Here is a 12,530-nt window from a genome sequence, read left to right as displayed (position 1 = left end):
CGACGAAAACGGTCAAAAAAAAAAAAACCAACCCACAATAAACACCTTAAAAGGGGCAGAGGCCCCGGGGAGGCGGCGCTGGTGGCTCGGGGAGGGGCCCAGGGGACACGGCGGGGGGGGTTACGGGGTAAAATGCGGTCGGGAAGGGGGAATTGCACCGATTTTCGCTTTTTTCGCCTCAAAAAGCCGCGCGCGGCGCCGCGTTGGCGCCTTTTGAACGCGCGGGGGCGGGGCTACGGGAGTGGGCGGGGCTACGGCGGAGTGGGCGGGGCTACGGCGGGGCGGGGCTACGGGAGTGGGCGGGGATGAGGCGGAGCGGGCGGGGCTACACGGAGTGGGCGGGGTTAGGGCGTAGTGGGCGGGGCCGGCGCGTCGCTGGCGGGGCGTCGCTCACTGCGCATGCGCGCTGCCCGCCCGGCTCCACTGGGGGGCGTCGCGGGCTCCGCCGCTCCGTTAACGGCGGGGGGGGGGGCGCTATGGCGAGGGTGAGTGACGTGGTGACGCCGAACGATGACGTGTGCGAGCGGCGGGGGGAGCCGGGGGCGGCACGACGGTGGAATCGCCGTTGCGGGGCGGGGAGCGGGAGGCGGGACTCGAACTCCCGGCGGCACCGGCGCGCAGCGAGGACCCCGCCGCCTCCTCGAGGCGCCCACCGCGCGCCTCCTCCTCCGCCCAACAGCCTTGCGGCGCCGCCGCCCTCCACACCCCCGCCCCGCGCTCCGCGCACCCACGCAACCCTCGGCAACCCCCCCCGCGCCGTGCCGCGCCTCCGAACCCCCAGATCGCAGCGCTCCCGCCCCGCAATCCGCGCAGGCACTCTCCACAGCCACCCCCTCACGCCCATCAAGCCCCCTCCCGCGCAATCCACGCCTTCTCCTATTGGCCGCCTCCCCGCTGCCTCTTCCTCCCATTGGCTCCGCGCTCCGCTCGCCCCGCCCCTCGGGGGCGTGGCCACGCCCACCGCTATATAAAACCGCGCGGGCCTGCGCGCCGCTGCCATCGCGGGCGGGAGGTGGCGGAGCTGCTGGGTCCCTCCAGCGGGGCCGCGCATGCGCAGTGGCCTCCCCGCGCCTCGCAGCGCGCATGCGCGGGCCGTCATGGCGGCCGAACCCGAAGCTTTCCTGGTCCCGCCGCCTCCTTCTTCATCTTCCCCCGTCCCCGGTGGCCACCGCGGGGACGAAGCGGCTTCACCCGCCCCCGAAACCCCGAGGCCTCGTAACGGCTTCCGCTCCACGGGCGGAGGGAAGCGGCGGAGCAGCTGCGGGGCCAAGCAACCGGCGTGGAAACGGCGGCGCCGGGCGGGCTCGGAGTGCGGGCCGGTGCTGCCGTCCGAGTTTCTCCTCGGGGGAAACATCTTCGACCCGCTGAACCTCAACAGCCTGCTGGACGAGGAGGTGAGCAGGGCCCTGAACGCCCGCACGCCGCAGTCGTCGCCGCTCCCCGCGCGCGGCCGGGACCCCGTGGAGATCCTGGTGCCGCGGGACATCACGGACCCGCTGAGCCTCAACGTGCCCGGCGAGGATTTGCGGTTGGCGTCGCCCGCCAAGAGCTCCCGGCGCCGCCACCGGCACCGCGGGCAGCAGCGGGGAGGGGGAAACGCCAACAGGCAGGACGGCGGGGGCGCCAACGGCGAGAAAAGCGGCGGCGGCAAAACCAACGGGAGCGGCAAAACCAACGGCGGCGGCAAAACCAGTGGAGGTGGCGGCAAAACCAACGGGAGCGGCAAAACCAACGGGAGCGGTAAAAGCACCGTTGGCGGTAAAAGCACCAGCGGCGTCAACGCCGACGTCAACGACGCCAACGCCAACGCGTCGTGCGCCCCCGGCCGCCACCGCAAACGCCGACGGACTTGCAGTAAATCCGAAGGCGGCATCGCCAAAGCGTCGGGGAAACCCCCCCGTCGTCAAGCGCAGAAATTCCAGTACGGGAATTACTGCAAGTACTACGGGTACCGCAACCCCGACTGCGAGGACGGGCGTCTGCGGGCGATGAGGCCCGAGTGGTTCGCGGGGAAGGAGGTGCTGGACGTGGGGTGCAACGTGGGGCACGTCACGCTGAGCGTCGCCAAGCGCTGGGGGCCGGCGAGGGTCGTGGGGCTGGACATTGACGGGCGGCTGATCCGCTCGGCGCGGCAGAACATCCGGCATTACCTGTCGGAGGAGGAGGCGGCGGCGGTGGGAGCCGGGGGGAAGAAGGGGAACAAGGGGTTCCCCGCGGCGCTGTCGGCGAGTCGGGGGCCCATCGCCGCCCCCCGGTTGCCGCCGGATGGGCCGGGGGCCAGGGATTTCCCGCATAACGTGGTGTTCGTTACGGTGAGGTTGGGGATGGGGGCAAGGGGGGGGTTGGGGAGGGATTTGGGGGGGGTCACAAGGGGGCTTGGGGGGGTTGGGGAGGGTTTTGGGGAGGTTACAAGGGGGTTTGGGGGGGTCACAAAGGGGTTTGGGGGTTGTGAATGGATTTTGGGGGGTTACAAGGTGGTTTGGAGGGTCAGGAGGGGGATTTGGGGGGTTACAAGGGGGTTTGGGGTGTCAGGAGGGGGATTTGGGGGGGTTGGGGAGGGCTTTGGGGGGTCAGGAGGGGCTTTGGGGGGTCAGGAGGGATTTTGGGGGGTTACGAGGGGGTTTGGGGGGTTACGAGGGGTTTTGGGGGGTTACGAGGGATTTTGGGGGGTCACGGGTTTGGGGAGTTGTGAATGGATTTTGGGGGGTTACAAGGGGGTTTGGGGGGTCAGGAGGGGGATTTAGGGGGGTTGGGGAGGGATTTGGGGGGTCACAAGGGGGTTTGGGGGGTCAGGAGGGGGTTTGGGGGGGTTGGGGAGGGATTTTGGGGGGGTCACAAGGGGGTTGGGGGGGTTATGAAGGGATTTTGGGGGGGTCGCAAGGGGGTTGGGGGGGTTACGAGGGGGTTTTGGGGGATTGTGAAGGGATTTTGGGGGGTCAGGAGGGGGTTTGGGGGTTTTGAAGGGGAGGGAAAGTGAAAGGGCTGGGGGGGGCGGGGCTGGAGGGGGCGGGGCTGAGAGAAGCCCCGCCCCCAGCGCAGGGGGAGGGGCTTGGGGGCCCCAATTCCCCCCAAAACCCCCCAAATAACCCCCAAAATCCTCATTTTTCCCACCCCACAACCCCCCATAATTTTAATTTTATTTTATATTTTTATTTTCTCCACCTCAGGGTCACTACATCCATAATCTCCCCCACCCCAATCCCCCCCATAACCCCCCAAATAACCCCCCAAATCCTCATTTTTCCCACCCCCCCACCCCATAACCCCCCATAATTTTAATTTTATTTTACATTTTTATTCTCCCCCCGCTCAGGGTAACTACGTCCCGGACCGCGAGGACCTGGTCCGTTCGCAGCGCCCCGAGTTCGACGTCGTCCTGTGCCTGTCGCTCACCAAGTGGGTCCAGCTCAACTGGGGGGACGAGGGGCTGAAGCGGCTTTTCCGCCGCGTTTACCGGCACCTGCGGCCCGGGGGGGTCCTGCTGCTCGAACCCCAACCCTGGGCCTCCTACCGCAAGCGCAAGAGCCTCACGGTGAGTCCTGGGGTGATTTTTGGGGCCGTTTTGGGCCCTGAGGTGATTCTGGTGCCGCCATTTTGAGGCAGCTTAGAGGTCCCTCTCTTGATCAATAATTCCCACATTAATCACTTTTTGTACATTTTCTTCCATTGTATCATGAAATCAAGGCTAAAACTCCCCAAATTGGTGCTCCAGGAGTTGCGATTTTAAGCCCTGAGGTGATTCTGGCGCCATTTGGAGCCCTGAGGTGATTCTGGTGCCGCCATTTTGAGGCAGCTTAGAGGTCTCTCTGTTGATCAATAATTCCCACATTAATCACTTTTTGTACATTTTCTTCCATTATATCATGAAATCGAAGCTAAAAACCCCCAAATTGGTGCCCCTGGAGCCGCCATTTGGAGCCCTGAGGTGATTTTGGGGCCATTTTGGGCCCTGAGGTGATTCTGGTGCCGCCATTTTGAGGCAGCTGAAGGGTCGCTCTGTTTATCGATAATTCCCACATTAATCCCTTTTTGTACATTTTTTTCCATTATATCATGAAATCGAGGCTAAAACTCCCCAAATTGGTGCTCCAGGAGTTGCGATTTTAAGCCCTGAGGTGATTCTGACGCCGTTTGGAGCCCTGAGGTGATTCTGGTGCCGCCATTTTGAGGCAGCTTAGAGGTCTCTCTGTTGATCAATAATTCCCACATTAATCACTTTTCATATGTTTTTTTCCATTATATCATGAAGTCGAGGCTAAAACTCCCCAAATTGGTGCCCCTGGAGCCGCCATTTGGAGCCCTGAGGTGATTTTGGGGCCGTTTTGGGCCCTGAGGTGATTCTGGTGCCGCCATTTTGAGGCAGCTTAGAGGTCTCTCTGTTGATCAATAATTCCCACATTAATCGCTTTTTGTACATTTTCTTCCATTATATCATGAAATCGAGGCTAAAACTCCCCAAATTGGTGCTCCAGGAGTTGCGATTTTAAGCCCTGAGGTGATTCTGACGCCGTTTGGAGCCCTGAGGTGATTCTGGTGCCGCCATTTTGAGGCAGCTTAGAGGTCCCTCTGTTGATCAATAATTCCCACATTAATCACTTTTCATATGTTTTTTTCCATTTTATCATGAAGTTGAGGCTAAAACCCCCAAATTGGTGCCCCTGGAGCCGCCATTTGGAGCCCTGAGGTGATTTTGGGGCCATTTTGGGCCCTGAGGTGATCCTGGTGCCGCCATTTTGAGGCAGCTTAGAGGTCTCTCTGTTGATCAATAATTCCCACATTAATCACTTTTCATATGTTTTTTTCCATTATATCATGAAGTCGAGGCTAAAACTCCCCAAATTGGTGCCCCTGGAGCCGCCATTTGGAGCCCTGAGGTGATTTTGGGGCCGTTTTGGGCCCTGAGGTGATTCTGGTGCCGCCATTTTGAGGCAGCTTAGAGGTCCCTCTGTTGATCAATAATTCCCACATTAATCACTTTTTGTACATTTTCTTCCATTATATCATGAAATCGAAGCTAAAACTCCCCAAATTGGTGCTCCTGGAGCTGCCGTTTGGAGCCCTGAAGTGATTTTGGGGCCATTTTGGGCCCTGAGGTGATTCTGGTGCCGCCATTTTGAGGCAGCTGAGGGGTTGCTCCGTTTATCGATAATTCCCACGTTAATCACTTTTTGTACATTTTCTTCCATTATATCATGAAATCGAAGCTAAAAACCCCCAAATTGGTGCCCCTGGAGCCGCCATTTGGAGCCCTGAGGTGACTTTGGGGCCATTTGGAGCCCTGAGGTGATTCTGGTGCCGCCATTTTGAGGCAGCTTAGGGGTCGCTCTGTTTATCGATAGTTGCCACTCTGATCACTTTTTGTACATTTTTTTACATTATATCATGAAATCGAGGCTAAAACTCCCCAAATTGGTGCCCCTGGAGCCGCCGTTTGGAGCCCTGAGGTGACTTTGGGGCCATTTGGAGCCCTGAGGTGATTCTGGTGCCGCCATTTTGAGGCAGCTGAGGGGTCGCCCTGTTTATCAATAATTCCCACTCTAATCACTTTTTCATACATTTTCTTCCATTATATCATGAGATGGAGGCTAAAACTCCCCAAATTGGTGCCCCTGGAGCCGCCATTTGGAGCCCGGAGGTGATTTTGGGGCCATTTTGGGCCCTGAGGTGATTCTGGCGCCATTTTGACCGTGAGCTGATTTTGGCACCATTTTGAGCCCTGAGCTGATTTCTGCTCCAGAATAAACGATTTTTCGAGGTCCCTTCCAACCCCTGACACTCTTTGCTTATATGATTCTGTAATTCGGGGTGAATCCGGTGCATTTTGGGGCGTCCCGGGCTGAGTTTGGTGTCGTTACAGGAGACGATTTATCGGAACTACCAGCGGATCCGGCTGCGGCCCGAGCAGTTCCCGGCGTACCTGACGTCCCCCGAGGTCGGGTTCGACAGCTACGAGTTGTTGGGGACCCCCCAGCACGCGGCCAAAGGTGGGGGGGACCCCGGTTTGGGGTTTTTGGGGGATTTCGGGGGGTTTTGGGGGGAATTTCAGGGGTTTTCGTGTGGGTTTTGGGGGGATTTTTTGGGGGCTTAGGGGGAGGATGGACAAGTAGACGGTCAGAAAATGGGGGTTTGTGGCGTAAAATGTGGGGCCCGGACGCCTGGGTCCCTTGTGGGCTGGGCGGGGACCCCATTTTGGGGGTTGGGGGGGATTTTGGGGGGATTTCAGGGGTTTTGGGGGGATTAGGGGGAGTAGATGGACAAGTAGATGGTCAGAAAATGGGGGTTTATGGGGACCCGGATGCCTGGGTCCCTTCTGGGGGCGGGGGGGGGGGGGTGACCCGGACGCCTGGGTCCCCCATGCCCCCCCCCACATTGTGGGGGTCCCTGGGGCTCCCCCTGACCCCCCCGTCCCCCCCAGGTTTCCAGCGGCCCCTCTATTTGTTCCACAAGGGACGAGGCGACGCCCCCTGAACCCCCCCCCCCAAAATATGGGGGGGGGTCCCGGAAGATGCCAAATGGGGGGGAGGGGCTTCCCCACCTCCCCCCCTCCCCAATTTCGGGGTGTTTCCTTCCCCCCCCCCCCCCCCGTTTGCTGTGGTTTGATCTGGGGGGGGGGGGTTGGGAATAAAGCGATTGGTCAATGGGGGGAGTCGATTATTTGGGGGGGGGGGTGTCATCCCATTGTTGGGGGGTCACCCCATTTTGGGGGGTCATCCCATTTATTTTGGGGGGGTTCACCCTATTTTTGGAGGGTTCACCCCATTTTTGGGGGGTCAGCCCATTTATTTTGGGGGGGTTCACCCTATTTTGGGGGTCACCCCATTTATTTTGGGGGTTCACCCTATTTTGGGGGTCACCCCATTTATTTTGGGGGCTCACCCTATTTTTGGAGGGTTCACCCCATTTTTGGGGGGTTCACCCATTTTTTGGGGGGGTTCACCCCATTTTGGGGGGGGATCTTATTTGGATGGGATTTGGGTCAATAATGGAATTCGGGGGGGGGGGGGGGGGTTGTGTCGTGTTCCGTCCGTCCCCCCCCCCGCCCCAAGTGGTTCAGTCCGGGGAGGGGGCGTGGCCTGGCGAGGGTGGGCGGGGCCTCGCCGTCCCTCGCCCCGCCCCGTTTCCATGGCGACGCGGGGGCTGCCGGGAGTTGCGGTTCCCGCTGCTCCCCAAGCCCACGTGACACACAGAGGCCGGAACGAACCATTTATTGGGGGGGGGAGGGGGAGAGGAAATCAACCCCCCCCACTGCTGTAATTTCCGGTACATGAGAAAAGCGGCTCCGGGGGGGCGGGGGAGGGGCCGGGGGGGGGCGGGGGGAGCAGGGGGGGGGAGGGGCAACCAGGGCCCCCCTCCCCCAGCGGCTCTGCCAGCGCCGTCACGTGGGGGCCGGAAACCTGCGGGGGGAGGGGCCGTGAGAACGGGGGGGTGATGGGGGAGGGGCCGTGAGAAGGGGGGGGGATGGGGTGATGGGGGAGGGGCCGGACTCACCTGCCGGGCGGGGGGCGGGGGGGGCGGGGCCGCCCTGCGCGGGGGGCCGGGGGGGGCGGGGCCAGGCTGAGGAGCCCCCGGTAGAGCCGTTGGGCGGTGGGGGACGTTGATGGCTGCGAAATGGGGACAAAAAGCGGGGTTTGGGGGTTAAAGTTGGTAATTTGGGGGGGGGACACACCCCCCACCCCCCCCCCCAAACTGACCTTTGGCCGCCGCCCCCCCCAGCGCGCAGCGCGCGGCGAACGACACGCGCAGGAGGGCGGGGCCCGCGCGGGGGGGCCGCGAAGCCCCGCCCCCCCCGCCCCTCCTCCCCCCCCCGGCGGCTGCTGTGGGGGGAGGGCGCGGCCAGCGGGGGGAGGGGCGGCGCGGGGTCCTCCTCGGTCCCGTCGTGCCCCGCGAAGCGAACCCGCCGGCCCCCCCGGCCCGGCCCCGGGTCCCCCGAGCGGCGGCGGCGGCGGCTCCTCCGGGCTCATGGCGGGCGCGGGGGACGCGCCCCCACGCGGGGGACACGCCTCTTCCGGGGCGGCGCGGCCTCAGCAAGGTGGCGGGGCGGACCGTCCCAAGGTGGCGGCGGAGACCGCACCAAGATGGCGGAAGGGACCTTCCCAAGATGGCGGAAACATCCCCAACATGGCGCCCGAGACCTTCTCAAAGATGGCGCCGGGGACCTCCCCAATATGGCGCCTCAGACCTCCCCAAGATGGCGCCGGGACCTCCCCAAGATGGCGGAAGAGACCGCCCCAAGATGGCGGAGCAGACCTCCCCAATATGGCGCCTGAGACCTCCCCAAGATGGCGCCGCCGCCGTCCCCGGGGTCCTCCCGCCCGCCAGGTGGCGTCGGCGCCTCCAGGCCCCGCCCCCCCCGCCGCGCGCGGCCCGGACGTTGCGTCAGCCCGTGGAGCCGCGCGCGCGGGAGCGGCCGGTGCGGGGGCGGGGGCCGGGGGGAGGGGTCCCGAGAACCCCGGTAACCCGGTAACCCGTAACCCCCCAACCCCCCAACCCCCCAGGCCGCCGCCAGCCCCCGCCATGGGCCGCCCCCCCCCCGTGAGCCCCCGCCCGGGTCCGGTGGTGGCGGCGCTGGGGGGGGGAGGGGGGCGGCGGAGGAGTCTCTTCCCCTCCCCCCCCCCGCCGCCCCCTCCCCCCGCCAGAGACACCGGACAGACAGGTAACGGGGGGGGACCCAGGCGTTCGGGGGGGACCCAGGAGTCCGGGAGGGACCCAGGCGTTCGGGGGGGGACCCAGGCGTTCGGGGGGGACCCAGGAGTCGGGAGGGACACAGGAGTCCGGGAGGGACCCAGGCGTTCGGGGGGACCCAGGCGTTCGGGGAGAGATGAGGTGGGGGGGGTCATGGGGGGACCCAGGCGTCCGGGTCCCGATAGGGGGGTGTGCGGGGGTGGGGACTTGGGGAGGGGACCCAGGCGTTCGGGTGGGACCCAGGAGTCCGGGAGGGACCCAGGCGTTCGGGTGGGACCCAGGAGTCCGGGAGGGACCCAGGCGTTCGGGCAGGGACCCAGGAGCTTGGGGGGAGGACCCAGGCCTTCGGGAGGGACCCAGGCGTCCGGGCCCCGATAGGGGGGGTGGGGGGGTGGGGACTTGGGGAGGGGACCCAGGCGTCCGGGCCCAGATGGGAGGAGGGGGGTTCGGGGGGACCCAGGCGTTCGAGAGGGACCCAGGCGTTCGGGGAGGGACCCAGGAGCTCGGGTGAAGGACCCAGGCGTCCGGGCCGAGATGGGAGGAGGGGAGTGAGGGGGGACCCAGGCGTTCGGGAGGGACCCAGGAGTCCGGGAGGGACCCAGGCGTTCAGGAGGGACCCAGGAGTCCGGGAGGGACCCAGGAGTTCAGGAGGGACCCAGGCGTCCGGGAGGAACCCAGGAGCTCGGAGGAGGGACCCAGGCGTTCGGGAGGGACCCAGGCGTTCGGGAGGGACCCAGGCGTTCAGGAGGGACCCAGGCGTCCGGGAGGGACCCAGGAGCTCGGAGGAGGGACCCAGGCGCTCGGGAGGGACCCAGGCGTCCGGGAGGGACCCAGGAGTTCGGGAGGGACCCAGGCATCCGGGAGGAACCCAGGAGCTCGGAGGAGGGACCCAGGCGTCCGGGCCGAGATGGGAGGAGGGGAGTTGAGGAGGGGACCCAGGCGTTCGGGAGGGACCCAGGCGTTCCCGCCCGCAGCCATGAGCGCCCCCCCGCGCGCGGACCTGGCCGCGTGGCTGCGCCTGGGGGGGGAGGAGCAGCAGCGCGCCCCCCAGCGGGCCGCCGCCCTCAACCCGCTGCCGCGCAAGAGCCGCCCCGAGTGGCGCCCCCGCGAGGACGAGCCGCGCAAAGGGTGCGTGGGCACCCCAATAACCTCGGGGGGCCCCAATAACCCCGGGGGGGGACCCCAATAACCGGGGGACCCCAATAACCCCCAGGGGGGGGACCCCAAATAACCCGGGGGGGGGACCCCAATAACCCCCATGGGGGGGGACCCCAAATAACCGGGGGGACCCCAAATAACCCCGGGGGGGGGACCCCAAAATAACCCCCATGGGGGGGGACCCCAAATACCCCATGGGGGGGACCCCAAATAACCGGGGGGACCCAATAACCCCCATGGGGGGGACCCAAATAACCCGGGGGGGACCCCAAATAACCCCCATGGGGGGGACCCCAAATAACCGGGGGGACCCCAATAACCCGGGGGGGGACCCCAAATAACCGGGGGGACCCCAATAACCCCCATGGGGGGACCCCAAATAACCAGGGGGGACCCCAAAAACCCCCATGGGGGGGACCCCAAATAACCCCCATGGGGGGGGGACCCCAAATAACCCCGGGGGGGGACCCCAAATAACCCGGGGGGACCCCAAATAACCCCCATGGGGGGGACCCAAAATAACCGGGGGGACCCCAATAACCCGGGGGGGGACCCCAAATAACCGGGGGGACCCCAAATAACCCCGGGGGGGGACCCCAAATAACCCCCATGGGGGGGGACCCCAAATAACCGGGGGACCCCAAATAACCCCCGGGGGGGGACCCCAAAATAACCCCCATGGGGGGGGACCCCAAATAACCGGGGGGACCCCAAATACCCGGGGGGGACCCCAAATAACACCGGGGGGGACCCCAAATAACCCCCATGGGGGGGAACCCAAATAACCCCGGGGGGGGACCCCAAATAACCCGGGGGGGGGACCCCAAAATAACCCCGGGGGGACCCCAAAATAACCCCGGGGGGGACCCCAAAATAATGGGTATATTGGGGGGTTCCTTGGGGGGTCTCCAGGTAATTGGGGTCGCCTCCCCCCCCCATACCCCCAATGGAAATCAATGGGGGGGGGTCTGACTTTTGGGGTGACCCCCCATACCCCCCCATATCCCCCCCATTCCCCATATCCCTCAATGGAGGGGGTCTGAATTTTGGGGTGACCCCCCCATTCCCTATAACCTTCATTGGGGGGGTCCTAATTTTGGGTGACCCCCCCATATCCCCCCCATTCCCCGTAACCTTCAATGGGGGGGGTCCTGACTTTTGGGGTGACCCCCCCATTCCGTATAACCTTCAATGGGGGGGGGTCCTGACTTTTGGGGTGACCCCCCCCTGTCCCCCCTCCCCCCCCCAGGCCCAGCAAGGGGGGGTCGTTCCGGCGGGGGCTCCGGGGGGGTTCCTGACCCTCCCCGCCCCCCAGGAGCGCGGCCCCCGCGCCCCCCCCCCCGGGATGGCCCCCCGCTCGCTGTCCTGCCACGCCGTGGGGGTCCCCGAAAACGGGGGGGGGCCCCGAGAGCCGCCCATCCCCCCGCCCCGGGCCCCCTCCCCCCCCGGCCCGGGATCCCCCCCCACGACGGGAGGGGGATGGAGGCGCCGCCCGCGAAGAGGGGGGGTGAGTGTTTTGGGGGGGTTTGGGGGGTTTTGGGGGGTTTGGGGGTTTTGGGGGGTTTGGGGGTTTTCGGGGGGTTTGGGGTCTGGAATTTTTGGGTGGTTATGGGGGTTTTTGGGGGGCTGGAGGAGCTATGGGGGGGTGGGGATTGGGGGGTTTTTGGGGGTTTTTGGGGGGTTTTGGGGGTTCTGGGGGGCTGGAGATTTCAGGGGGTTTGGGGGTTTTCGGGGGGTTGGGGTCTGGATTTTTGGGTGGTTATGGGGGTTTTTGGGGGGCTGGAGGAGCTATGGGGGGGTGGGGATTGGGGGGTTTTTGGGGGTTTTTGGGGGGTTTTGGGGGGTTCTGGGGGGCTGGAGATTTCAGGGGGTTTGGGGGTTTTCGGGGGGTTTGGGGTCTGGAATTTTTGGGTGGTTATGGGGGTTTTTGGGGGGCTGGAGGAGCTATGGGGGGGTGGGGGTTTTGGGGGATTGGGGGTTTTTGGGGGTTTGGGGGGTTATGGGGGGTGGGGATTTGGGGTTTTTTTGGCTTCTGGGGGGTGGGCTGGAATTTGGGGGGGGTTGGTGGGGGCGGGGCAGGAAGTGCCGCCCCCCCCCTCTGACCCGCCCTTCCCCCCCCCCCCCCCCCCCCAGGCCCCCTCCCCCCCCGCGGGGGCTCCATCCGCCAGCCCCCCCCCCCAAGCCGTGGCGCAGCCCCCAGACCCGCCTGTCGGCCGCGCCCCTCCCCCCCCCGCCCCCCCGCGCCCCGCCCCCCCGGACGGGGGGGAGGAGCCGGTTTACATCGAGATGGTGGGAGACGCCCGGGGGGGGGGAGGGGGGGACGCCCCCCACCCCCCCGCCCCTCCCCCCGCCCCCCTCCCCCCCCCGAGGACCCCGAGGCCATTTACGAGGAGATGAGCTGCCCCCTGCTGGCGGGGGAGGGGCGCGCGTTCCGCGGCCACGCCCCCTCGGGCCACGCCCCCTCGGGCCACGCCCCCATCCCCCCGCCCTTCCCCACGCTCCTCCCCCTGCCCCGCCCCCCCGAGGGCTCGCGCCTGCCCCTCCCCCCCCGCGCGCGCAGCCACTCCACGCCCCTCCCCCCCCTGCAAGCCCCGCCCCCCCGCCTTGCCCCTCCCACCCGCCGCCGAGGCTCCGCCCCCCGGAAGCGCCCGCCAGCCTATGAGAGCCGGCGCGGGGGCGGGGCCTTGGGA

At 65.7% G+C, this 12,530-nt stretch overlaps 3 protein-coding genes across 3 annotated transcripts; 2 read left to right on the top strand and 1 right to left on the bottom strand.

Moving 5' to 3' along the window:
• Positions 1-1,008: 1,008 nt before the first annotated feature.
• MEPCE (methylphosphate capping enzyme) lies at positions 1,009-6,638 on the top strand. Its single transcript, XM_065657978.1, has 4 exons — positions 1,009-2,312; positions 3,314-3,532; positions 5,858-5,984; positions 6,416-6,638. The coding sequence occupies exons 1-4, from the start codon at positions 1,050-1,052 to the stop codon at positions 6,466-6,468; spliced, it is 1,662 nt and encodes a 553-aa protein (XP_065514050.1). The 5' UTR covers positions 1,009-1,049; the 3' UTR covers positions 6,469-6,638.
• Positions 6,639-7,243: 605 nt separating this feature from the next.
• On the bottom strand, positions 7,244-8,029 carry LOC136002718 (basic proline-rich protein-like). The gene is made up of 3 exons (XM_065657980.1): positions 7,692-8,029; positions 7,489-7,601; positions 7,244-7,394 (listed from the first exon to the last, which is right to left on the bottom strand). The coding sequence occupies exons 1-3, from the start codon at positions 7,959-7,961 to the stop codon at positions 7,376-7,378; spliced, it is 402 nt and encodes a 133-aa protein (XP_065514052.1). The 5' UTR covers positions 7,962-8,029; the 3' UTR covers positions 7,244-7,375.
• A 335-nt stretch (positions 8,030-8,364) lies between these two features.
• On the top strand, positions 8,365-12,527 carry LOC136002715 (basic proline-rich protein-like; the record flags this gene model as incomplete). Its single annotated transcript, XM_065657976.1, is given in 8 exon segments — positions 8,365-8,653; positions 9,657-9,813; positions 11,083-11,230; positions 11,269-11,347; positions 11,974-12,015; positions 12,018-12,053; positions 12,056-12,162; positions 12,165-12,527. Coding segments are annotated over 8 exon segments (1,071 nt in total), but the record flags the coding sequence as incomplete, so codon positions are not given.
• Between the last annotated feature and the right edge of the window lie 3 nt (positions 12,528-12,530).

Source organism: Caloenas nicobarica, unplaced genomic scaffold, assembly GCF_036013445.1.
Source record: "Caloenas nicobarica isolate bCalNic1 unplaced genomic scaffold, bCalNic1.hap1 Scaffold_1671, whole genome shotgun sequence".
In the NCBI taxonomy this organism is placed as follows: domain Eukaryota; kingdom Metazoa; phylum Chordata; class Aves; order Columbiformes; family Columbidae; genus Caloenas; species Caloenas nicobarica.
This window is presented reverse-complemented; position numbering and strand designations above follow the sequence as displayed.